General features: G+C 43.2%; 1 protein-coding gene across 5 annotated transcripts in view; it reads left to right on the top strand.

Moving 5' to 3' along the window:
- Positions 1 to 6,256: 6,256 nt before the first annotated feature.
- The window catches only part of METTL24 (methyltransferase like 24), a 54,552-nt gene continuing 34,377 nt past the window's right edge, over positions 6,257 to 26,431 (top strand). For 2 of the 5 annotated variants that reach the window (XM_063389798.1, XM_063389796.1), the window contains exons 1-2: positions 6,257 to 6,676; positions 26,230 to 26,328. In XM_063389798.1, the coding sequence (XP_063245868.1) occupies positions 6,380 to 6,676; positions 26,230 to 26,328 (396 nt within the window). In that variant the 5' untranslated portion in view covers positions 6,257 to 6,379. Of the gene's footprint in view, positions 6,677 to 26,229; positions 26,329 to 26,431 lie in introns of those variants that run through there. The other 3 variants (XM_063389797.1, XM_063389800.1, XM_063389799.1) reach the window with 3 other exon arrangements.

The following is a 26,431-nucleotide window of genomic DNA, read 5'->3' as shown; positions in this document are numbered from 1 at the left end:
TATATCTAAGATTTCAAAATGCAACCAAATGGAGGAGACGACTGGCTCACCAGATAATGGTTCAAAAAAAACAACCTTTTTGTTAGAGATAAAGAATGAATTTAAAAATGCCCCCCCAAAATGAGATGCTTTCCAGACACATGGATGAGACCTTTATTAAAGGTAGATGCATATTATAAAATTGGCCTGCCTACTGGTCCACTATATTTTGGAAAGCCTCCTATCCTAGGAAACCTGCTTTTCACCCATCAGGTCTCAAGGATGCTGCCAGCCACTCCCAGCTTTTATTGTTTCGTTTTTCCTTTAATGGTGCATAAATTGTACAGACACATGCCAGTGTATCGAACAACATTGAAAGACAGACCGAGAAAAAGTGCATAATACATTACGAGCCTTAATTTGTTTGTGGATCTTCTACCTGAAACATTTTGCCACTATTCCTCTCCCTGTCAGCCCCAGTGTTTTGGCTTCCACCTCATCCCCTCTTGGAGACCCCTTTTCCCTGCATGCTTGCAGATGAAGGAGGGTCTCTCTCAGTGACATCTGCTCAATTGTTCCAGTGCTGTTGCCATTCCCTGCATAAATACTTTGGCATTTGTACTGTTCTATGTAAGCCCATTAAAAATGTGTAATAAAAAGGCTTATATAATTTCTTAAAACCATCATTACTACTCCAGCTGTGGTGTTTTGTCAAATTCTGACAATTATAGATTTATCCCTATGCCAAATTACACTTTTTAATGACAGATATTCATCCTTGAGCTTAGATGTGTAAAAATGTAAGTCAATTTTATTGCATCCAAAAAAAGGCAGAGAGCTGAAGCCAGAATAACACTGAGGTAATCTTGAAAACATATAGAAAATAGGATTTCTAACAGAAATGCAGGGTAATTTCTAAGCAAAGCTGGACATCTGCCTGAGATGACAGTATAGATACAGGGGAAATACAGATGATGAACTGATATCACAGGAATCTTTGTGCAACTGTATGTGAACTGCATATAAGCCATCACTACTTAATTCCTGTAAACTGGAATGTCTTTTTTTTACAATGGTGATACATTTTCAATTTTTATACTAATATCTCTTCAATAAAATTTCCAGCCCTTATTTTAAAAAGCAGGCAGAATTTTGCTTGTTCAGAATGATTGGACAACTTAGTAAAAGGCAGACTGCAAAAGTACTGTTATTCCTCTCCAAGACTGAAACACAGCTTCTGGAGGCAACAGTTGTATTGTGTAGATACCCCAAGGATTAGGGTTAAATAAATAAAGTCGAGGCCCAGGAGAAGCAGAGAGCTGCAGAGCATCTTCTCCCAAAGGGCCGTCTCATTCTTCTCCTCCCTGCAGCGAATGTGTGTGCACAGGTACAGGTAGGTATGAGTGCAAGCACAAGGGTGTGACTCACAGGTAAACCTTGAGCTATAATCCTCTCTCCAGGCCAGTAATTAGCAACCATCTCTTTTGTCAAATTTGGAGCATGCGGCAAGGCTGTGCTGTTCGACTCCCTCTGTAGCTGGAGGGAAAGACAGCTTCTGCCTGTGCCTCGTGCTGTATTGCTGAACAGCAAGATCAATCTTGTACTAAGCTGCCTAAATGGCCCACAAGCTTGAGGAGAGCTAATGGGAGGCTGCACGAACATATATTTTTTAGCTGTTGTCTTCAAACTTATCAGTGGTGAGCTGAGAAGCAGTTTTAATGATTCACACAGCTGAGCTTTTGCCTTGACAGCTGTTCAGACACATATTTCTCAGCAGCAGTGAGTGGGTAATAGACCAATACAGCCAATTTACTTCTCTGTTGCTAACATTTACAGGATAACACAAAGAGATTCTTCCATAGTTTTCAGTGGGATTTAAGGCATGGAAAGGAGTAAGGGCTGTACCTACCTGGCAAAGCTGTGTGCAGGCTCCACAGAGGAAATACTTCCAGGAGTTCGAGCTGCAGTTTCAAGGAACAAAACTGAAACCAGGCTTGCACAAAAACCATCACTGAGAAGTCACCCAGGGAGCTACAGACTTTTAATTCCATGTTCCTCAGGGCTGTGGCAGAGCTTTTGCACATAAACATGCAAGGCAATAAACCGGGCCTGGACCAAAACTCTGCTGCAGACTCAGGATCTGAGGAACACGCACATTGCTGTGGGAAGCACACACCGTGCTTGTGAAAGTTTCTACACAGAACTTGTCTGTTTTCAAGAGCACGGAACAACATCACTCCGATTTTTGAAGGATTAGTCAGGAGTGTAGGAAGAAGGAGAGAGAAAAAACCTCTTCCTTTGCTCTGTCCTGTAGGTTTTGGCAAGTGGCTCATATTGAGTCCAGAGCACAGAGTCAAAAAGAGTGTTTTCATTCATTTACTCATTTCATAGGAGGAATGTTTGACTCGTATTAATAGCCTTTGGAGAATCCTAGGGAATCCCAAGTTTTTCTTGCCTGGAATTTAATTTTGCACAGGGATTTGGGCTGACATTTTAACTAACCAGAAGATAAACAGAAGCCCTGACTGTGGGTGGAGGCAGAAGACGAATGAAGTAGGCAAAGTGTTTGAACTGAAAATGGCCATAAGAGAGAGAAATATTAAACAACTGCTGCAAAGGAGAGATTTCACTACCAACAATATCCCAGGTAAGAGGTGATTTGTAAGCAGCAAAGATAGCACTGAAGCAGTGAAATTTCATTCATGTTAAACTTTTTCCTTCTAGAGGTTTAGCACTCTTACTACAGACAAATCTGTAACTGAGAGAGGAATTTTAACAGTTTAAAGACTTTTCCTGGAAACAGAGAGAACTGTAGCTCTGTGGTACCTACATAAAATGTAGATACCGTAAGACCAATGTCTGGTTTTGGTTATCAGGGCATGAAGCTCACTGTTCTCAGCAGAAATTGCATGCTCACCTTCAGAGTTGCTGTTCCAGTTACTCCTTGCATTTCATGGCAGCAGTTTGTGCTCAGCTGGATCCAGCTTGATGAATGTTCCTCTAAGACCATCCATCTTGCTTTAGGACAGCAAGGAGGGGAGGTTATTTGCTGCCTGACTCAAAGAGAGAGCATGTTTTGCAAAAGATGTGAAACTTTGCAGAAGCTGTATTTCCCAGCAGTCACCTCTAAAAGGCCCAGCCTCCAGCTGGACTGGAGTTTCATGCATTATGCTAACATTTTAATTGTTCTTCCTCTCAACAGGCTTTGCTCACACACATATCTTTGAAGCCAGTTCCTGGGGGAGGAATTGATTTGTAATACACTTGTTAAAATGAGAAAAGTGGAACTGTTTAAGGGACTATCTTAATTCTCACTGATTCTCATGCTAACACTGATAAGATTTCTCATTGTCCCTGAGATTTCCTAAGATCATTCTCTACCATTGTTCTCTTATTCTCTGTCTTTAGAAACCCTCTATTGTGTTTTCAACAGGCAGAATTACATTCATAAGAAATTGCAGGGCAGGGTGATGGGGAGGAAGCACAAGAAATTTAATTGTTTGTTAAAACACAAAAGGAAAATGAAAATACTAAGTTAAATTAGTGAACTGTATTTTATCAGGACCACTCCTAGCATGCCCACAAACTGGGGCTTATCAGCTTTGTAAGGAAGAGAATATTTTGTACAGCACTTACAGTTACAACTCAGTGATGACAAGAAGAATGGCTGAATTCAAGTATTTGAGCTTTTTGCTGAAACTACACAATGAGAGAAGAACAACAAATGAAACTCTGATGCTAAAGCCAAGAAAGACCTTGTGGTTTCTATTCTGCTCAGGTAGACCTCTTTTATCTGAGTATGCATTGTTCAAGCTATTAGGAAAGCTTTGATTTCTCAAGGATTGAACTTCAAGAGAGAGTTTTAAAATGTATTTCTGCACTTTATATTTCTGGAGTCAACCTGCCTTCAAGATTTCCTCTATAACCATACACACACAAACTTATATTTTAATAGAATCTTCACATACCATTGTTTATTGACCAGGTGTTGATAGCTTAAAACATTTGTGCTAAGAATTTTGTGAAATAATACCCCTGCATTTAATGTACTTGAGGTATGTCTCAAATCTCTCTTTCCTGAGCAGCAACTTTACTTTTATTCTCCATATGAATGTTACCATTTCACAGAGGAGCAAAGTGATGCATAGGCAGCCCTGTGACAGCCCAAGTGACCTTCTGCTGGTGAACTCCAGATGATGCTCATGAGTGGAGCCAGGTACATGTCTCTTAAGCTGATGTCAGTCATGATTGGTGCAGTTACACTCTCCCTTTACCCTCATAAATGTGTTCCTTCTTTACACGAGCACCAAGACTTGTCTGATCCATTTGTGAGCCACCTAAGTGGAGTGGAAACATGAAAGGTGTGGGGTTGTCAGAAAGATCCACTTTCAGAGGCAACTTGCTTCCCAGTCACAAACACCTGAGGCAGTCCCAATTTGGCTGTAAGCTGATCAAAAGATAGGATGATATCAACAAATGTGTCCAGGTCTGTTAGGAAACTGCTCCAGATAGGGGTTTTTGTTAGTTAGTTTTCATTTGTGCCAGGCCCTGTTTTGACTCAGTTTATGACAAAGGAGCCACTCTCCTTTTGCAGGAAAGGCAGATAGGACTGACACACCCTTCTGAGAGGGGCCTACATTTACCATGTTTTAAAACAACCATGGAATTGCTTTAACCTCATTCAGAAGGACAGTTTGCCTAAAAAATAGAGAACAGCAATGTTTAAATGGCAGGAATCATGCACCTCACCTGCCAGTGCATCTGTGCTTGGAGCCACACTGAAATCCCACTTCTCCAGACAGGTCATGTCCCTTATCTTTCTTCATGCAGCTCCTCCGTCTTGCTGCCAGCAGGTCAGGTTGCTTGGCTGCTGGCACGCTCCACTTCTGCCAGTGCTCATCTCTGACCTGCAGCAGCAGCCAGCTCTGGTTCTGCTCCAGGCTGTGAAGAGACAGGAGAGGTCAGAGAGGAGTAGTGCAGCCTGCTGCCGAGGAGAGGACACCAGAAGGAGCTCAGTGCAGCAAGCCTCTCCCTTGCCAGCAGACAAGGCAGGGACACTGGAAGCACAGGAGACAAGAATCACAGCCCCTCTTCCCTACCTGGCAGAGAAACGGGGAGTAGTCATGTATCCAAGTCCTGCACATCCCATCTGGGAATATATTTATTACTCACTGAGCTGCAAATTGGTTGCCATTGCCCGGTCCCCATTCCTGCAGAGCTTGCCTCCTGTCATTAACCCTGTTCCCCACCTGTGCTCCTGCTTCAGAAAATCTCACCAACCACCACTCCTGCCTTAGCCATGGGTTAGTGTTGTGACCAAAGCCCTTCTGAGCACTTCACAGTTCTTCATAGTGTGTCCTCATTGCAAAACAAATGCAGGGCCTCCTGCTCTCCCACTGAGATGAGCAGGACACCTGTCCCCTGCACTGGATTTGCTCATGCAAATCCATTCCTTCACACATGAAACCAAGGATGTGTTGTGAAGATCAGCAGGGTGGTGTGACTATCCAGGAGACAGGCTAGCAGGCAAAGAGTTACTCATAAGCACGAGGTGTCGCAGCCAAATTAGGGCACCACAATTGATGTCTCATGCAGGCTTCTCACACCCTTCAAAAGTTCAGAACCAGCATGATTTAACTGGTCACTAACAGCTACACCACTGGTTTCTAATCATAGCAAAACTTTCCAAAGCAGGTCTACTTTTGCAGCATTCTTGCTGCTTGTCTATTATCCAGATGTCCCTGGAGTCAGCCTTGCTAGAGTTAGTTATCTGAACTGCCAGATGATACTTAAGGGGGAAGAGGGGCTTTCAAAGATGTGTCAGAGGAGCTAGGATTCTGGTGTTATCTTGGCTGTCCAAAATCCTTTATCCTTCACAGGCACCTCCAACCTTACAAGAAGCGAAGTCCTTACTTCCAGGACTGGGCTGTCCTTTTGTTTGACTTCAACATAAACAGTCCCTAAGTCTCCAGTAAAATTTCACTACCTCGTGACATTACACTGTATAATCTGAATTAATACGTGCCTTAACAAGTTAGCACACTTACTTCCATGCTGTAGACGGGCTGATACAATAGCTAGGGCGGGGGGTTGTGTCCCCTCTCGGGGCCGCTGACACGCACCTGTGGCTGCACAGCGGGCGCGGCCCTCCGCTCGTACCGGGCACTGCCTCGCCGAGGAGCGGGGCATCCCTCGGGCCGCCCGCGGGCGAGCACCGCTGCGTCCCGCAGCCCCCGCCGGGCCGGGACAGGGGCATCCCGGCCCCTCCCCGGCCGGCCCCGCTCGGGGCGGGGACTCCCAAGTTTCGGCGGCCGCGGCCGCGGGGCCCGGCCCGCCGGCGGCATGAGCCCTGCGGCGGGGCGGGGGGTCGGCAGCGCCGGGCAGGGCAGCCCCCGCCGCCATGCCCAAGGAGCGGCCGCTCTGGCGGGGCGCCGCTTTCCGCCTCTGCCTGCTCTCCGCCGCGCTCTTCCTCTGCCTGCAGCTGGGCATGAGGCGATCCTGGTGTCCGGAGGAGAAGCCCCGGAACCCGGCGGCGGCGCGGGCTCCCGCCCCGTCCCGCGGCGCGGAGCAGCGCCCGGGCGCGGTGGCGGTGGCGGGGGGCGGCCGCCGCAGGGTCACCTACGTGCGGAGCGGGCGGCGGGGCAGCGCCGCGCCCGCCTGCTGCGCCCCGCAGCCCCCGGGCAGCCGCCGCAGGAAGGTAGGGCGGGCTGGGGGGAGCGGCGACAGGCGACCCCGGCTCCCTGCGAGGGGCTGAGGGTGAGCGGGCACCCGGGGCGGAGATGGGGCTGGTCCCTGAGAAGAGGCGGCCGGGAGGGCGGCGGTGAAGCGAGGTGGTGTTGTGCGATGTCGACTTCTGGGGAAATGGTCAAGCTTCTCCTTGAGCAGTGCTGCTCAGCTTCGGAGAAGCGAGAGTGAGTTCTGCAGCGGGGCTGGACAAGGTGAAAGCTCGGTCTGAGAAGGTGACAGTGGTGACACCCGAGTCAGGGTGGGCTCCGCAGGCTGACGCATCCCCAACAGGATCAAACTTGGGCAAACGCCCTTGGCGTTCTTGGCATCGAGCGCCATTGCATTCGCAGAAAGCCATCAAGAAGTGGTTCTAAGACCTGGTCTGCGTGAGAATTAGTGAGTTAGTGAATGAGCTGGTAAACCTGTAACTAGGTTCCTGCGTGGCAATGACTGTAAAGCCTTTTGGGGGAGTGAGAACTGTCATTAGGATCTGGAGTTCAGCAAGAGTGAGGAGTGCCAGTGCTGCCTTCATCCCCCAGTCAGCCGCGTGTGTGGCCAGTGGCGGGATGTTGCCTTTTTCAATGATCTCCGTGTCATCCCTGGTTTTGGCAGATGCCACGCTCTCAGGAGCTACTTAGAGATTCAGATAATTATTCTGTGGAGTTTTCTTTGCAGTCTTTCCGGGGGAGAAGAGCCAGCCTTGAGGGCAGTGAAGGAGTAATTTGTCATGTACTTTGGAGTCCTGCTGTCAGGGTAGTAGCGATGGTCCGTGCAGAAATGTGCAGGTTCTTAAAGAAGCTGGAATGATCATGAGGAACATATGGAATTTTGCTAGAGATGAGACCACCTTTGTGGTCAAAGTAAATAACTATTTCTGATCCTTGCCCCAGCAAGAATAAAACCAGTTTTCTGTGAAATGGCTAAAGCTTGTCCTTGCTGCCTTGATGAAAAGACTACTTGCTAACATCCAAACCACCATCTGACCAGATGTCCTGTGATCTCTCACAGGTCATGCATGTGGTCTCAACTGCAATCTGCTTTGTTTTCTTTGTCTGTTCCACCCCAGTAATGAACTTTTTATTTCACGAGAAGATGGACAATGAACTCATGCATAGATTGACTTCTAGGTTCTGCTCATCTTCTGTGGGAAACTGATGTAAAAAATAAACTGCTACTTTCTGCCTCTGTTTTCCTGAAAGGTTTATAAGAAATTAGATAATTCTTCACCATGCTTCCTTCACCACTGGCAGTGATGAGGACAACATTGCCACATGTTTGTTCAGAATAATAACTACTGGTGTTCTTTTGTGCTGTGGTATTGATACCACATTGAGGTACCGAGGTCTTGCAGTGTCAATTTTAGTGACTTTTGTTGTTGATGCTCTGTTACTTGGCATTATCCTAAAGCACAGCTTTTAAGTGATTCTAACTATGGAAGAATTTCAGCATTAATGGAGAAAAAAGCCTGTAATCCTGTGGATTCAGAGAGTTTCTTGAAAATAAGCTAAGAATGGCGTCAAAAAACAAGAAACAAAATTGAAACACATCCTAATTTAGTTAATGATTTTTGAGGAAATCCTAGTGGGGAGTAGAGGCTGCTCATTTTACCTGAGAACTGGCAACACCTTGGGGTGTTGGAGAGCTTGAGGCTCTGGAAAGCCTAAGTGTGTTTTGGTGCACCTCCAGGTGAAATGTGTAAAACAAACATCACTGCTGTGGTTTGTGGTGTTGGGCATGTTGCTGCTGAGGTCTCATTTGAATCCCTCTAGTTAAGTCAAGGGAAAAATACTAGTATGTATAATAGAGGGTGGAGTTGTTGCCAGTTTAGGTTTGAGACCATCAGTTGCCTTATGTGTTCAGCTATTTGACTTGAACTTGTTGCTTTAGGCTAAGAAAAATCTACTTGAAGACAGGGTTTTGGGGATAGCCAGACTGAACTTTGAAATAGGGCTGTTATATAAAAATATAGGGGGGAAAAGTAATGGTAAAATAAAGTGAAAGTGGTCTGAGGTCTGCCATTTTTTCATGAGAAGAATCACAATAGCTAAAAAAAATGAATGGGTGATTTGTAACTTTTTTTTTTTTTTAATCGGGAAACATGGTATTTCACATCAGATTATTGTATGACAAGATGGGGGCATTTACCAAAAAAGACTGCTTAAATTGGTGGTCCATGGCTTCTACCAGCGGCTCTGGTGGAAGGTATCAGGGTGCAATGTCTGCCAGTGTGCAGTACTGCTGAGTGTAAATGCTGCCTGCAGGAGGGGGACAGGCTCCTTGCACAGATCTGTGCTACATCAGGTTGGGATTGCTTTTTGCTGTGGCTTTTATCTGTTTTCAGCCTCTTCTGTCTGTCCATAAATTATTGTCAGTCCATTCTTAAAGTCTGCAGAGGCTTTCAGGTACGGGAGTTTTTTCTCTCCTGCTGTTTATGGGGATGGTGTTGGACTATGTTGGCATGTGTGAGCCAGCAGGAATGGCAGCAAGGAAAAGTCAGTGAGGCCAGATTTTGCTCTGTTTTCCTAGTGCCTCTAGGTTATAACTCTGCTCACACTTACATCACTAAATTAATGCAGAAGACTGATGAACAGAGTGTTTCCATAGATGAAGTTGAATATCCTACTTTGTGGCTCTATTAAAAAAAAAAGTCAAAAGCACACAAGGAAATTATTTTGTGTCTGCTTTGAATCACTTTAAAGTTTCCTGAAGCAGGGCAATGTTATTTATTACCCAAGCAAAACTGCAGTCATCAACCAACACCAACACCACCAAAAGGGAAAAAAAAAAGACACAGGATAGGAAAGATGGAGACTTGTCCATAAATGGTCCCTAAGGCTGCAGGAAACTGCCTGTGCTTTTCCTGACCACTGGTGAGGCTCCGTCAGCGGAGACCATGGCTGAGCAGCTGATGGGAGGGTTTGATCACCAAAGTTCCAAGTGTCTGTGCCTTAATATGCATACATAAAAATGTTAACTGAAAGCAGCAGGGAATAAAGTAATTCAGCTATGTGACATCTCTGGGAGCTGCTGGAACCTCGTGTTGTGGTGATTTAGGGAGCTGTGCTGCTCCCAGCAGTTTGGTTCCCAGTCGAGCCTACCAAAGAGCAAATGCTGCTGCTCTTGGTGATAAGTAAAATACAAGATTTGGCATTGACAGCATATGATGGTCATCTGAAAAATCAGAGACTTTTATTGTGCTGAAAGAGTAATGCAAATGGAAATTCATAATCCCACTTATATTTGGTGGAATTTCATAACCCTACTTAAGGCTGCATTGTTGCTAATAAAATTATGTTTTTAAACTGTGATTCTAAGCTCTGGTTTTGTTAAGCACTGGCCTGGTAACATATGCAGACATGGAAACACACAGATTCTGCCGGGTGTACCTGCTCCTGCAGTAGGTATTAGCAGGATGTGCACCCACAGAGCACTGCAGACATGTGAGGTGGGTTTAAAATGGTTATTCCAGGATGCCATGGCAAAAGAAAAAAAATATATTGCATCTGGAATTTGAAGTAACAGCCAGCTCCTGTCACAATAATTGCAATAACAAGGTTATATTGGCTCTTGTGCACTGAATTTGGGAGGAGCCCTCTTCAAGAGTGTGGTTGAGAAAAACTGGAATTCCTTGCCTTCTGGGCAGATTTATTTCCATGGAGGTGGGGAGTGTGGTATGCTGCCAAACTTAGCCTGATGTTATTTTGGATGCTCTTTCATGTCACATCTGGGAATATAAAAATATTTACCTTCAGTGATTAAAAGCAAGGAATAAGATGTTTCTGCTGGGCCCATGTGTACTTTGCTTGGGATTATAACATTTTTTTAAGCATGATGTATTATTGCCTAAAACCAAAAACTCTTTTGAGATTGTATTTTTTAGGTGTTACTTTCACTTGCATACATTTATCTTTTGATTCATTATAAATGCAGACTAATTGCTGTTTCTTGTTGGGTTGAAGGTTGTGGTTTTCTTTAAGTAGGAACTATTTCCAAGAGGTTACTGCTTCTCTGCAGTGATGACTGATAACAGTCTCACCTTTTAATTGTCTGCAAATTATTTTTGAGTGATATCTTTGAAATTATGTGGAATAACATGTTTGGCACTTAGTAATACAGCAGGCTCATAATAACCTCATTTGATTTAGCATTACACCATCTCTACAATTTTACTTAAATTTACATGTGGGTTTTAACTTTAGAATGACAGTGCCGTTACATTTGTGTCACTGATATGTAGGGGTTATGCCAAGAGTCCTTTTTAATTCTTCTAGAAATTTGGTTTAAAAAATGTATCAGATGTTTTCAATGCCTAATTGCATGCATAGTGTTTTTAAGTGGCTTCACATCTTTGAAAGTATAGTAGGTTTTGGGTACTGATTTTATAGGAAGTTACACTGACTCTTCATGAGGAAGAGCCAGAATTCTCAGAGAAAACTTGGTTATTCTGAAGTTAAATTGATCCATCTGTCTTTCTGAAGTTAAATTTATCCATCTGTCTTTCCACATCCCATGGTGTAATGGCTTGTCTGTTGTGGATTGGGATTTAACTTTTATAAGTTTATTAATTCTGTGTGCTTGGAGCAATGATCTAACATTACACCAGAGTTGGACACGACAGGGCTTTGGGAGCTGTGCCATCAGGGAGTCCCATCAGGCTGCATTTGCAGGAGTGGATTTGCCCTGGCTGAGCCAAACCAAAGGAGCTGCATGGGTTAAAGAGGCCCTTGGATCTTCAAAGATTATTCCAGCCTCTCCACCTGTGTCCCAGCATGATGAGCTTTACAGTGTGCAGTGCTGTTCCCTAAGTGCTGTGCTGAGGAGTGAATAACATCCTGGCTTTGATGGATGTAGGTGGCAAGTGGGATGCTGCTGCAGAGGAGTGCAAAGCTGAAGAGCTGGATCTTGGTTGTTCCTTGGAGTGTGCTACTTCTGGGCACCTTGTTCAATAATAGGTAGACAAACTGAAATGAGTTATTCAGAGGAAAAAGGTGTTAAGAGGAGCAGGAAGGCAAGCATGCAGGGAAAGCCTGAAGTACTGGTACTTGTTTTGAATAAAGTAGGTTTTGAGGGAAAGTGCCAAGACTCTTCAAACTAAAAAAAAAAAATTTTTTGAAGGACGAAATGACCGATTGTTCCCTAGGTCCACTGGAAGTAGGACAAGAAGTAACTGGCTTCATTTTCAGGCAAGATATTAGGAAAATCTTTTAACTCTGCAGTTGGTAAGGAATGGAAAGACTCCTTAGAAAAATGTGAACTGTGGGTATCCACACAGGGAAGGTCTAGGAATGTTTTTCATTGTGCTGCAGGGCAACCTCCTGAGGTCCCTCTGGCTACATTTACCTGCTCTGCAATTAGAGAAGCAATCTGGCAGATACACTGTGATTAGCCAAATTGGAATTTAGCCTGAACAATGATCTAACATCAATGGAATAAAAAGAGGTAATGGGGTCTTTTAAGACTATAATAAGCAATCTTTGGCCTGGCTTAATACCTCACTAGAGAGACCAGACCCCACCATAATTGTTCTGTGGGATGACTTAGTGGACCCCAGAGGAAGGGACACTAGTTGACAACATTTTTCCCTCCAGCACTTGGAGGTCTCTTAGCAAATATAAACCAACCCAAAGTTGCTTATCTGCTAAGATTAGCACAAGATAGGAGCTTGTGGCTTCAGTCTGTTAGTACCTGGGGAACAGCCTTGGTCTGTTTTTGCTCAAATATTCAGGCTAATAGCGCAGACTGAGTGAGGTTATTGTCTTTGGAAGAAAAGAATAAACTTTTATTGAAAGCAGTTTTCATCAGCTGATAACCAAATCTGGGGAGCATCAGCCAGCTCTGCCTGTAAACAGGGGCAGCTGAGGTACCAGAAAGTACCCAAACACAGGAATCCTTCTTCAAGTAGTCAAACAATGGCAATACTGGGCTTTTATTGTATTTTAACTGCAGATGAAATGTATTTAGAGTATACCATAAAAAGGAAATGGTAATGTTTTTTCTGAAAATGATGTCACTTGCAAGCTTGTGAGGTAGATGATTACTAAGAATAACCTTGATTCTTACACACTTTTTATTACCTGAAATAGTTCTTCCTTCATGAATTTTTGAGAAGCAGATGGGGAATAATATTCTTCTGAAAGTCATTACAATGTTATGAGACTTTATATCCAATAGCATAGATTTCTTTCAAAATCTTTCAAATACCTGCTTAAGGCTTTCTTTTGGCATATAAAGGCAAGAGAAGTTTTTCTAGGTAGCTGTGGCACAGGAAAAAATGAATATGGGTGTTTAGGCCTTCTAAGGGACCCAAGAATTGAGGTGATAATTTATTCTGCAGATGCCTTGCTCTGTGGTGGCCATTACAGTTGTGCCAATGTTTCCTTGAACCCAGAGAGACAGTTCACAGGTCTTGTACAAAATGTTAATCCTTTATGACTGATGTAGCAGATCAGAACAAAAAGCGTTCCTGTTTGCTGTCTTCAGCTCTAACTGTTTCATGGGTCTGCTCTGGGGGCCAAGTGACCTGAACTGCCCCGTAGCAGTGGTACAGTTAGTGCCAAAAATGATCTTTTGTCATGTTTCATGTTTTGAAATAGGAAGTGAGGACAGTTTTGAGGACACACAGCTTTCCTTGCTCAAGCAGGTCTCAAGGTGGCCAATCTTTCTACATTCTTTTCTAAAATTTTCCTCTGTGTAGAGAGAAGAGTCCAGAGGGGGATTTGCACAGGTACAAATTCTGCTGGATGTCTCTAGGGTTTTTACATTACATCTCCAACCTTTATCTGCCTTCTGACAAGACAAGTGTTTAACGTCATTGCTAGTAAGGTTTTCATGCCAGTTAGTTCAGTCTGTTCACATCAACATTTACTCAGCCAGGCAGCTAACAGAGACATGTCTGCTCAGGGGCTGCATGGTAGGTGCCGGCAGGCCAGATAGCTCTCTATGCCACTTTCACTGAGCTCTGGCCACAGTTCAGACTGAGGTGCAGCTGGAGGATCTTTGGTGTGAGCCCAGAGCAAAACTCCAGCGCCCCTTGACAAGGGGTGCAGTACTGAAATCCTGCAGTGAAGAACAAAACCCTCTCACAGCTGCCTTGCAGACTCGTGTAGACAGCATGACAAGTGCATCATCACTTCTTACAAAACAAACATAGAATTTGGAGATTTAAGTAGCATTAGGGAGGAACCTCCGGGCTTTGCTCAAGCAGCCTGGTTTGGTCGTGGTAGATCAGGCTGGCCTGCAGCCTGGCAGTGATGGCTGCAACTCACGGCACAAATTAGATAAAAGATTTGACATGCAAGTGAGAAAGTTTGTGTGAACCACCACTAATCTTTGATGGCATCTGCAGCACAGCCCACTCGTATCGCTTGTTCTAATATTAACTTTGAGCTGAGTTTGTCTTGGATGGCTGTTCAGTGCTCCAGAGCTGCCTGCAGTGGATGTGAGTCATTTAATCAACTTGAGTTTTTGTAGCTAGAAGATATGCACCAAGATACTTTTGTGCATGATGAAATGTTGTTCAGAGCCCTTCCATGTTTGTAAGTCTAAGATCAAATGACCTGCAGTTCAGTGGAACAACGAAAAGAGGGAAAAAGGGGTGTGATTCAATTTTTCTTTCAGTTCTGGTATATAGCATATCTATCATGCAATCTGTGTGCATACACTCACCCTAATGCTGGGGGTTTTAGTGTTTTTGCCTACAGAAGAGACAGGCTGACAGGCTGCCCTATTTTGAGTTAGCCAATCCCTCAGGGTAATAGAAACCATGTGCACAAAGGGACTGATGCCTAGGGTAACAGACAAAAGCCATAGTTCTGAACTTGCTCTCGTGGCAACAGCGGGGTCAACTTCAACAGGAGATGGCAGAAATGTTCCCAGCTGTTTATTATAAGTGGAAGGGCTTGGATTTTCAATGACAGATTGTTTCTCCATCTGATCTTCTCTTCCACCTTCAGAAGTCTTGCTTTTGAATGTGCCATCAAGCTCAGGTGCCCCCAGGAAAGGCTCTGGCTGCAAATGCTCAAGAACGGCACTGTCAGAGAATGGGTGGATGGGTATCCTGTGGTTATTGCTGATCCCTTGAAAAGCACAAGCCCTGGATGTGATTCTGGGGGTACCCCTTCGAGATTATTTTGCTGTCTTACTGATTTTTTGCAACATTTAAAAACTGGTGCTGTAATTTATGTCCACTCTGACACATGTATAAATCAAATAAATAAACCTTTTCTTGTATCTTTGTGTAATGATAAATGTAGGACTTCCAGCAGCTGTTAGAAGACAGAAATCTTGCTTCTCACCAAAGTCTTCTCCATTTGCTTTGCAGACTGGAACTAAATGGCTTTGCAGAGTTCTTTGAAAGTCAGAACAGACCTATTCTGGCTTTGTAAATCGCAAATCTGGGGTACTTGTGAGAAACATCATTCCTGCTGCCACCTCTCCCCATCAGCAAAGGGGGCTTCTCTTGTCTCTGGCACTGTAGGACCAGGAGGATTTTGTAGCGGAACATTGGCTTTTGAAGTCTCTTGGGACTTCAGGTCAAGCCAATTGCTCCAGATTTTATATGTAGAACCTCTGGGTTTATCTGCTTGGGTAAGAAAGAGTTAGCCAACAACAGGTTTAACAAGTGACCCATTGAAGTTTACTTTGGATTCCACTTTCTGACAGATTTCATGTGCAGCTTCAGTTGCAGTGCTGTGAGCTCTTCTGGGAGAGACAGAATTCTGAGTTCTTTCCAGGCCTGACCTTGTGGCTTCTGCAAACTGAAGGAATTGAAACCTCTGTCCTTCTTGGCATGTGGAAGACAAATCTGTGGGCCTTGCAAGCTTAGCAGGGAAACACCTACAATACCCTTATAGGCAACTTGTCTGTCTTAGGGATATTGCTGAAAATACATTCTTGCTATTAGTTTTGATGAGGTAGGATCACTTTCTGAGGTGTGTATGTGTGTGTGTGTGACACATTGGTCTGCTGGGGAAAATTAGCCAAGAAAAAATAATGGCAGAGAAGCAAATATCAGTGACATGCAGGGACTGGGCCTGGTTGGGAAAGGTGTGCATTTGAAAATGATGTTAAAACCAGCAGACATTTACATCAGAGTTGCTGTTGCTGCTTTATCCTCCTCCTCTTGGCCTCATCCATCCCCAGCCCTCTTCCTCATTCCTCTCCTAGCAGCTAACTAAGTCAAATAATCAACTGGGAGCTTCAAACCCATTTTTTTTTTAGAATCTGCTTTCATATTTTACAAAGAGACACTGTTTGAAATGCTAGGGGAAAGAGATGGTAATGCCTATTGATATGTCTATTTCTAATATCCCCCTAATGTTAGAAAATATCTGCCACTTAGAGGCCTAAAAGTGATAGGAATCAGTTCCAAATTTTCCTGTTCCCTTCAGAGTGGATGGCAGTAGTGGAAGAGTGAGATTTATTCAATAGATAAACACCGTAGGGTAGGAGCTGTCTATTTTTAATATTGATTTTTAATTTTTAAATATTATCAATTTTTAATATTGATGCCCTCTTTCTGGGATTTCCTCATGGTTTTTCTGCAGCACTGAAACTTTCAAAGAAGTGGACTTTGTTTCATCCTGAATAGGGTGAAGCAACAACATTGTGTTCCTTTTCCTTCCCTCTTTTGAGAAAATTAAACAAGAAGCAATTATGTGTCAATTGGTTGCTGCTGAACTGATGTGTTTCTTCTTTGTTAGATGTCTTGATTAATGGTTTGATCTTTCAATTATTATTCATTATGAAATCCGTGGCAATTCTGGGTGCATCATGGGTTCAGGGTCAAACCATTTAGTTTTTCAGTACTCTATCTGTTTAATGCTCAGAATTAGTGATAAAACATTGGAAAATATCCTTGATTAAAGAGGGTGGTACATATTTGCCCAAGCCCATCCTCCATGAGATTATGATGCTTGGTTCTGTACTTGTCTTGAACAAAAAATATTTCGAATTTGTGTGCTTTGAAATGAGTTTGATTTTCTTCTCTGTAGATTGGGAAATAAATGTATCATTTTGTACTTAAAATCCTAACAATTTGTAAGCCAGCAGTTGTTCCCTTTCTAGACAGAGGGAACTACTTGCCCAACACACTGTTTTATTTTATTTGGAAGACTTTTACTTAGCTCTAGACTAAGGGCACTAATCCATAACCATATTAAAAAAAAAGAGAGGGAGTATGTTTAAAGCTAGATTCATTTCATTCTGTGAAATTCTCAACTGCTTTTGTGAAATAAGGAGTTAAAGAAGAAGAAAGTGAAGTTTGGTTTTTTGCGTCTTCCCTGGCTGTCCACTAAAACCCAGTTTGACCAAGTGAACTGATGGTGGGTTGAAGGAACAGTACCCCTGTTGTAAACACTGTGTATCTTACCTTAGGGCTTTACACTCTGAAATCCAAATACCTGCAGAACTTACTCAGCCTTTTGATTTACCAGTGGATAAGAGGTGATGTTTACTTGCTTTATGAGACTATAGACAGGTAGAGACAAATACTGCCCTCTCCTGCTCCCTGGGCATGGAGGGTTGTCCTGGTACTTTCCCAGGAGGGGAAGGTGAAGAGGAAGGGGTTTTCTGATGCTTCATATCTCCCTTCAGTCTAGAAGGTGTGGTGGACCCTTTCTGTTTAGACATTTGCATTCCACTTGGATGAGAGAGAAGGCTGCACAAGTGTGAAATGCTCTTATTTGTGTGAAAACATTAGTTTTACTCTATAGCACCTTCTTTTTCCCCAGTTCTTAGCCTCAGGCAGAGGCTCTGAAGTCAGTGGATAGGCTGCCAGAGGCATCCCTATATGTACATCACAGTTAGAGTGCTGGAACTTGCACAAAATAAACTCAGCTTATCTGGCTAGCTGAGTATTTAGTGATGAATTCTGTTTGTTGTATTCTATGGTTTAAATATTGCAGTGAAGTCAACCTAGAGGAAAATAGCCTTTTCCCCCTTATTGTATGGATTATGACATCTCCATATCTCTCAGCCAGAGCACTTCAACTAAAGCAGTTATGAATACAGGCTGAAACCATGGTCTTGCCTTTGCTTAGCAGAAACTGAATTTGACAAGCAGTGACCAGTAGTTGCTGTATCTGTTTCTTGCTGTTATCCTTAAGTGTTGGCAAAGGCATACGGGCACTGGAAGGAATTCAGCTGATAGAGCTGCTTAAGCAGTTTTGAGAATTTACTTCCATAAATTTCATTCTGTTCTGGCTCCTGGTTTTATCTCCATTAGATATATTATCATGCTGTCAGCCTCTGGATAGTGCTGGAATGCTGCTGCCCGATTTATTTATTTTATTTTAGAACCATAGCAAGGAAATCTCACTTGGCTGTTTTCAAAGCTGTATGTCTCTTAGAGTAAAATCAATCTCTCTTTTAATAAATGTGTATTTCTCCCATATGTTGCTGGGATTCGCAATGCCAGAGCTGTTAGTCTTTGGTGATCTTTGAATGTCTGAGGAGAGGTTCTCCAGTGCAGCACTGCCCTTTCCTACCCCTGCAGCCCCCAGATCCTTTGGCTGCAGTGGATTTGTTCCTCAGAGGTAGTGAGGAGTGGTAGTTATGCTGTGTAAATTATGAATTACATGCAATGCTTTCTGAATTTCTAAGTACCTACAGATTAAAATTTTGGCAAGTCTTCTGAAATCCTGCTTCCTGTAAGTCCCAAACCTGCTCTCAGGGCGATGGTGAATTTACAGGGGTGTCCACAGTGGCTAATGGAAACCTGGCAAGTGAGTTCCCAATACCCTTTCCTGGGGTATTCAGGGTTACTACTTGAATTCATTGGAGCGTTCGTCACCTAAATTTCTCTACAGATCTGGCTTCCTCAGGTCAATTTTGGAAGCTGCTCTTTATTTCACCAAATCCCTTTCTTGATTCTTAAAGTGGTGTAAATTCTGTCACTTGAAGTCAATGGCTGGCATCCTTTTTTTCCATGCATGCTTTTCTTATGAGACACTTATTTAAGGGAAAAGACACAAACCTGAAAGTAGAGTTGGAGAGAGCTTGAGTGTGGGCTTTGTGTGTGAAACACAGAACCTCCCAGGGCATCGAAGTTGTTGGTATTTTGCATGGAGGTGGCTAGTGCAGCTCTCCTGCAGGTAAGGGCAGCAGTTTCCCCCAGAGCAGTAATTAGTACTCGTAACTGTGGCTCGATTTCACACCATCAGACAGGAAATGAGAAGCAAAAGGAGCAGAAAATAACCATCAGTATTAACAAAAGGAAAGCAGAGGTGAAATGCTTGGTGATTGCTGCCTTTTCAGATTTGTTATGTATTCATGTTCAGACTGACTTGCTCTACAAGAGTAAAGACTCTTGGTTTCAATTACCATGCAGTGACTCAAAGCTTTTCTAATGGGAATTGAAGTCAGAAAATAATTTTCTTAATTTCAGTGTAAAACTTTTGTTTCTCCTTTTCCCTGGTAGGTCTAAGAGTTTTATTTACTGGTGCAAACTGCAGCCTTGTGAAGCAAGTGCTGATAAACTGCTTTTAAGTGGAGCCCTCTGGGTGATGTTTGGAGCTTCCTAAGTTGACTCTTGCAGCACTCACATCCTGCTCCCAGGCAGACAAATGTGTGCTGCACTGCAGAGACTTGGAAAAGATGATGCACTGAGAGTGAGGAGCTGGGGGAGGCTTAAGTGCATCCTAGACATTCCCTCTTCCATAAAATAAAACATACACATCCAGACACAGAATTCTCCATATACAGATCATGTTGGAAACCCATTTAAATTTAAGTCACACACTCATTAAAGCAGAAAGCACTCTTATCACGGGACTGGTTTCCACAGGCAGGATTTACTTTCCTGAACAGCCTTCCTGTGTGGAAAAGCTGGACTGTATGTGTGATGCAACCTGCTGCTTGCTCATCTTGGCACAAAGCTATTGTTCCTCAGCCTGTTGTTCCAACATCAAATCTCAGAATAAGAGCATGGAGTGGATCCTCCTGGAAGGCACATTAAAACATGCTGAGAACAGGGAGTTGTTCAAGCACAGACAACATGGGTACCTGTGAATTGGAAAGACATTGATTTGATGGATGGACTGACAGATGGGTAAGGAGTTGGTTATGGTCAGTGGCTCAATGTCTAAAGGACAAACCAGTAACGAGTGGTGTCCATCAAGGGTCTGTACTGGGGGCAACACTGTTTATTTTAGGCAACCTGACCTAGTGGAATGTGTGTCCCATGGAAGTGGGTTGTGCTGGGTGATATTTAAAGGTCCTTTCCAACCCAGACAGTTCTGTGATTCTGTAACATGCTGCGGATTTCTTAGCTCTGGAGTTTGCCTGTGGGAGGGACTCCCTTTGTGGCCTGCTCATTGCACTGCACCAGTGTTGAGCATACAGAGGACAGAGAAATCCAGCATTGAATGGCTGTGGAGAGGGCTGTGTGCATGTGTGCAGTGGGGCAGAGATGTCTCTGCCTTAGATAAACTCAGAAAAGTAGAAACATGGAGAAACAGAAAGATTTCCTGTATTTTTTTTTTCAGTTCATCATAGACTTTGTGCAATGTGTGGAAGTTTCACTGTTGGAGTGGAAATTCTCAGTTTAGGTGGCTGCAGGACTAGGTGTCAGCTGCTTTTCCCTGTGATTTCCTCAGTACTTTATGCCTCAGAGGGAACCCACTGCTTTTCTCTCAATACAAGCACACACATGAGGAGGAGGAGTGTATCAGCAAGTTTTGCACTACGGTTTCTTAAGAGAAAACCTCATATGTTTAAGAAAGCTAAACTGCAAAGAGAAAAAGAAAATAAAAGTAATATGAAAGAGAAAAGAAAGGAAAGAAACAGTTCAGACATGGAGGAATGGAATATCTATAAAGCCAGTTGTGTCGGAAATTAATTCACTGAAAGCTTTAAATATGAGTCAGTCACTTTGTAAGCCTGTGTTTTAAATTACAGCTTACTGAGACTGTGTGTGTCCCTGGTACTCCTAAATTAACAATGTAAGGTAGCAGGTTTTTACAAGAGCGTGTCTTGTGAGCCCTCATGGTGCTGGTTACATGTAGCTAAAGGGGACTGTATGAATTGACCTTTCTCAAGGAGTTCTGTGCCCAGGCTGAAGGATGCTTGTTCTTTCCTACTGTTACCTCCGCTTTGAGGTGGAGTTTGTTTTTCTTCTGCCACATACTGCTGCTCCAAACATAAAACATTTGGAATTACTCAACCCTGCTGAAGAATAAAATGCAGCTAAATGTTGCTTTAGGCTCAAAGCTAAAGAGTAGGCTCAGCCCTCTAAAATGCGTGTTTTTCTGCAGCTTGGGGTGTGTGAATGTCTGGTCTGGGGTTTCTCTGCTGTGATGTTGAGGGTCTGTGGTGTAAGTGTTCCTGAGCCCATCCTTCAGGCTTCCTTTGCCAGTTTTTGAGAGACGTGCACTTTTCCACTGCTTGACTCACCTTACATATTTTATATGTCTACTGTCTAGTGAGATGAATCATTCCCTTAAAGATCCTGTCTGCCTCATCTGTCCTGTCAAATAACTTAGCTCCCCAGCCCACTGCAGGATCTTCCTTGATGGCTGTCTGCATGCACCAGTGTTTCTTCCCTCCTGGCTCTCCCTGGGAGTCACCAGCTAATTTCCTCTGAAATGAAACGTGGGCATTCACGAGGGATCCTGTGCTGCTGGAGCTTCTCTGTGCTGTCAGCAAGAGGAGCAGTGTGCCAGGTTTGGCTGCCTCCACCCTCAGCAGCCCTCCCACTCCCCTTAGCAGGCTTCGCGCTGGTGGTGTGTCCCTTGTGAGGCGTTGGCGTGTCCTGCACAGCCAGGGCTTGTGTGGGCTGCAGCACGTGGCTTTCACTGTTCAGAGTACTTCTGAATTGAGGGAAAACCCCAAACAGTAAGACCACAACAAATTAATATACTTAAGGCCACAGGTGCTTGAGAGGGACCACAAATAAAATGATGCCCAAGCTCTGTAAATTGTATTTGGGGATAATCTGTTCTCACAAGGGCAAGCCCTCAGGAACTCAACCTAATAAATTTGCCATGTAAATGTCTGAAGTTTTTTAAATCTGAATCTGAATTCCATGCATTGCCTTTCAGACTGATAAAACCCTGGCTAAATTTCACCCATGAGCAGGTTCTGTTCTGCTGAGTGTGGCCGTATACAGGGTATAGACAGATAACTGGAGATGAAGATGTGCATGTATTTGTTTCTATGGCTAGCAAATATTTATGGTTTTTGATGGAATTTATTGCCACAAGTGATTTCCACCCACATTTGGTCCTGCCTCAGATGTAAAAAAATAAATTGTTGCATGATTTAATTGGAGGGTTTGCTTAAGACATCTGTGTATATATTGACAAGTCTTTTGTTTCTTCTTTGAAAGCAACAGACTGCTTCCCGGGGCAATGGGATTCCCAAATTTTTGTTTACAAAAATGGCTAATTTGTTTCTCTATTTTAATTGGCTGCTAAAAAGGAAGGAGATTAAAAGGGAGAGGAAACAGCTACTGAATTAAAAAAGATGGAAATATGAAAAACTTACTAATTCTCTTTTAAATGCAAGCAGAAGGAAAGGAAGGGGTTGGGCTTTTTGAATTAGTGTACTAAAACTAGGATTGGTCTGGAAAGAATTTAATGATTTATGTGTAGGTTTGGGCTGGAAAAGCCAAACATTTGGCAGACCTACAAGTTTAGACCTGCTGGTTAGTGAGTTCGTTGCACATTTTGATTTAAATTTTATATTTTGGTTTCAGATTTTTAGGACGAACTTTAAGTGACAGTCCTTTAAAAGTGTATCACATATGTACTACAGGTTATTAAGGGATCAAATGACTAGCATAGATGGCTATGAGGGAAAAAAAAATCTAGGAAAAAGTGGTCTCCAGAGAGAAGCATTTGCAGATAACTGTCAGATTGGTCTGAAGGAAACATCAGTCCTTATCCTCAAGTGTGAAGTACCTGGAAGAAAAAGACCTTCAAATTCTTCCTAGTTTTCCTAAGAAAGCAGTGGCATTGCTTTAAGATTTTCTATTTTCTGTGGTTATCTAATGTTGTGAAAATTTGGACAGCATTCTGAATAACAGTTTCTGGATATGCATTACCCTTCAGGAGTAGCTGAAGTCAGTGTCTGACCAGTGCTTATGATAAAGTCTTGCTGAAGATTGATTTTTCTTACAATGCTAATTTCAGTTCATGTGTCTATAAGTGAAGTTCCATACAGAGGGATACTTTAAGACATTGAGTATGATTTTTTTTTTTTAAGTGGCATCGTAACTTTCCAGGTACTGTCACTCTTTATATTGTGGAATATGGATATGTTGATGTTTGGGAAACACAGTCGTGGTGTCTGGTTGGATGAGTCCTTGCCCTAGGGAGAGAGCACACCCATGGTGATAGGCAAAAATGCAGATTGTCTGAACCCATTTTCGGGCTCCTCCTGGGCAGCCTTGGGAAGGTCTGTCTGAGTTTCATATCCCAAGCTGTATAATCTGGGCTGTAATAGCTGCTCTGCTCCTCTTGCTGAAAAGCCCTCTGTGAAAGGAGCTGCTCCTCAGCCTGTTTGTTCAGCAGCCACAGGGACCTGCTCTCAGACATTCTAGAGATTTGCACCACCCAGATGAGAAAATCCAAATCATGATGCTACAGTCAGATTCACTCTGAGTAAATAAAATTGCAAAGTCAAGAGAGGGGAAAACTCCTCAAATAAGGTTTGTTTTTTATCAGGGATAAACCTGATTTTCACAAAGCACCTGTAGAGTGTATTTGAGGAGGCTTACATGGAAACACTATGAACCAGGCTGAAAATTACCTGGGAAACTATAAACAAAGGCTGTTTACCAAACTACCAATGTACCAATGAACAGCTCCTTCAGGAGGATATTTTTGTATTCCTGAACGTACCCAAAACACATCACCGACATTTGTGAGTTACCCTCTGGGAGGGTGCACACAGCCCAGAGATGTGTTGGACCTTCACCCCATCCATTGTCTGTGAATCTCATTGTAAGGCAGTTTTTGAGGCACCCTGTAGGGGTGTTTAGGAGGTGTTAGGAACAGGACTCTCTTGTGTGTTCATTAGTGAATGGAAATAGGCTGTTGCTTTCTAAGGAGCCAGAGACCAAGTGTGAACTTTGAGAAGCTATTCAAAAGCATTGTCCTCAAACAGGAGCCTCGGGTCTGATCTCTGTCACAAAAGTAGCATTTAGGTAGTGCCCCTAAATTTAAAGAGCTATACAAAAGCTTGTTCTGCTTCTGTTTTTTCCCTTTCCCTCCCCTACTTTTTTTAGTGAAGCTGCATTAGTAAGTCACTGGGGTCTTTATTCGTTTTCATGTTTGGAGTCAGTGGGAAGGCAGCTCATCGTCTTTAAGATTTTAAGAACCTAAGCGTAAGCTGCAGTGGCTCTTGGACATTGCACTCTGCTGAAAAAGAACCTCATTCATGTGGTTCATTATAGAGATTTTTTTTCTTCCCTGTCAACTCTGTGCAGAAGGAATTCTTGCTGAATTGTCCACAATGGCCACCCTGCAATTCCTCTACTTAATGAGCTACTTCTCACACAAATAGATTTCAGAATAACTGGCCATAGATGTGTAGGTATCTGGGTGATTGGTGGGTTTTGGGGGTTTTTTTTGTTTGGTTTGGTGTTTTTTTGTTTGGTTGTTTTTTGTTGTTTGTTTTTTTCTTTTTTTTTCTTTTTTTTCTCTGAAAACGATTGTCAGTCTTCATTTTCATTTCAGCTTTCAAGCCTGTTGAAACAGCAGCATTCCTGTCATTGCGAACGCTATTCAGCCGTGTGAACTGTGACTCATTCTGAAAGATTACACGCATTTCCCTCCCTGGTGTGCACCTATCCTCCTGCTGCTCGCTGTTTGCAGATTGCCTGCTGCAAGCAGAGGTCAGGGGGACATGATGCTGCAGAGCTCGCTTGCTAGCTGGCTTCCAGGCTCATGCTGTGCAAACTATGGGAGTCCAAGTTTGCTGCAGGCAGGAAGTTTCAGGGTGACAAATGCTACTTTTGTCTGCTTCTGGGGGAGAAAATAAATTGCAATATCCTTTTCTTCATCCTATTATCTTTACAGTAAAAAAAAAAAAACAACAAAAAAAACCCAAAAACAAACACCAAAAAAACCCCAGTCCCAAACCCATAACAAATCTCAAAAATAACCCCTAAAGGAACAATAAACCTCATGCAGACCTCCTGGCTCGCATTCACTGAAGACTATATTTACTTAGGCTGTAAAAATATCAATTCATGATACCAGCTCAAGGCAAACACCATCTGGTCTGGTGGTCCTCTTTAATAATCTTTCTTTTCTAATTTTACCTTCTCTTTCCTGCATTCCTCTCTGGCATCAGAGGATCCCTGCTGTCACTGTGCTGGCTCCTCTCCTGGTGCCACAGACCAGTCTTGTCTGGGGCTCAGTGCCTCACCTCCCTTGTCTGCCTCCATCCTCTCCAGCTAATCACTATCTCCTACACTTTTTCCAGGGCTTTGTCTGAAATACAGTCCTGTGGGAATCCTGAGTGGGTTTCTGGTTGTGTTTTATTGAATGCATGAGCCTTTGAGGGAGAAATCCCATCCTGTCCATTATGGAAGCTCAGTTAATTGAGGAAGATTAAAGGGAAGCTTGATACTACCTGCCCAAGTGTAGAAGTGAGTTATGGTGCCTGAAGATGAAAAGCCATGAGGAGTCAATCTTGATTTAGTACAACTTAACACCGTGCTTGTATTTTTATCTTGGTGAGGGCAAGAGATGACAAGTCTAACCTTCCCGGCGTGACAGCGGGCAGAATTTGGAGAAGGTGGTGCAGATGGGAGCACAGAGCCCTGTTGCTCTGCAAGCACGTGTCTGAAAGACCTTTTCTGTCCCCTCTGCCTATGTGGGAAGTGTTTCTGGAAAAGCTGACAGGATCCCCGAGGTTCAGAGCTGAGGGAGCTACTTCCTTGGGGCTATGAAAATGAGGAGTGGTTGGACTGCAGGCAGCCACACTTATATTTTTTCAGGGAAACAAAGAATTCTAGTATATCTGTCAGGCAAGCAAGGGAGAGGAAGAGGACTTTTCTCAAAGCCCACAAGAAGCTTGTTTTTCAATAAAATCTAGATCTTAAAAAAGAAAACAGGCTGCTTGCAGGGGTTTCTTTTGATGGTTAGTGTTTGCAATCCAAGTTCTTGTTTCCATGGACATTCAAGCAGAGATACCTGATTTATATGGAATTAAACTGATATTGCATTTTTCAGATGTTTTGCTGCAGGACTGGGTTATTTGGATCTTAGTTTTCTTCATGCATTTCTCACAGCTTACTTGGGTGTTCTGGAATAACTGGGTCAACACATGTATCCTGGATGAGGAGCACGTTCTTTCTGAATTACCTATATCTGCTTTCAAAGCTGATCATTATAAATCATAGTTAGATGTTTTTTCATTGTAGTTTTATTTACTTTATTCTGAAATGTCTTTCATGTGTAGACAAGCCCCCAGGCAACTCTTTTAGTTTGAAATTAAATGTCCTTAGTTTATTAGCCCTTTTAATTTATGTTTGCACTGCCTTTAAGGTGTTTTTTGTTTTGCTTTGCTTTACAGACTGTAAGATGGCACATTGAACTACAGCCATGGGCAAGTTCAACCCCTTCCCTCAGCTATGAGGCCTCAAGGTTTCTAAAGTACATTAGCACTTCTCAGGTAGGTTTTTCGTTTCAGTCTCCATTTAGAAAATACTTTGCCTGGCACAGATTGCTGCCTCCTATCTAAGGAATTAACCTCACACCAAACTTTTCTTGAAACT

The sequence above is a fragment of the Prinia subflava genome, chromosome 2, assembly GCF_021018805.1.
Source record: "Prinia subflava isolate CZ2003 ecotype Zambia chromosome 2, Cam_Psub_1.2, whole genome shotgun sequence".
In the NCBI taxonomy this organism is placed as follows: Eukaryota; Metazoa; Chordata; class Aves; order Passeriformes; family Cisticolidae; genus Prinia; species Prinia subflava.
Note: the sequence above shows the minus strand (reverse complement) of the source record. Positions and strands in the feature narration are given on the sequence as shown.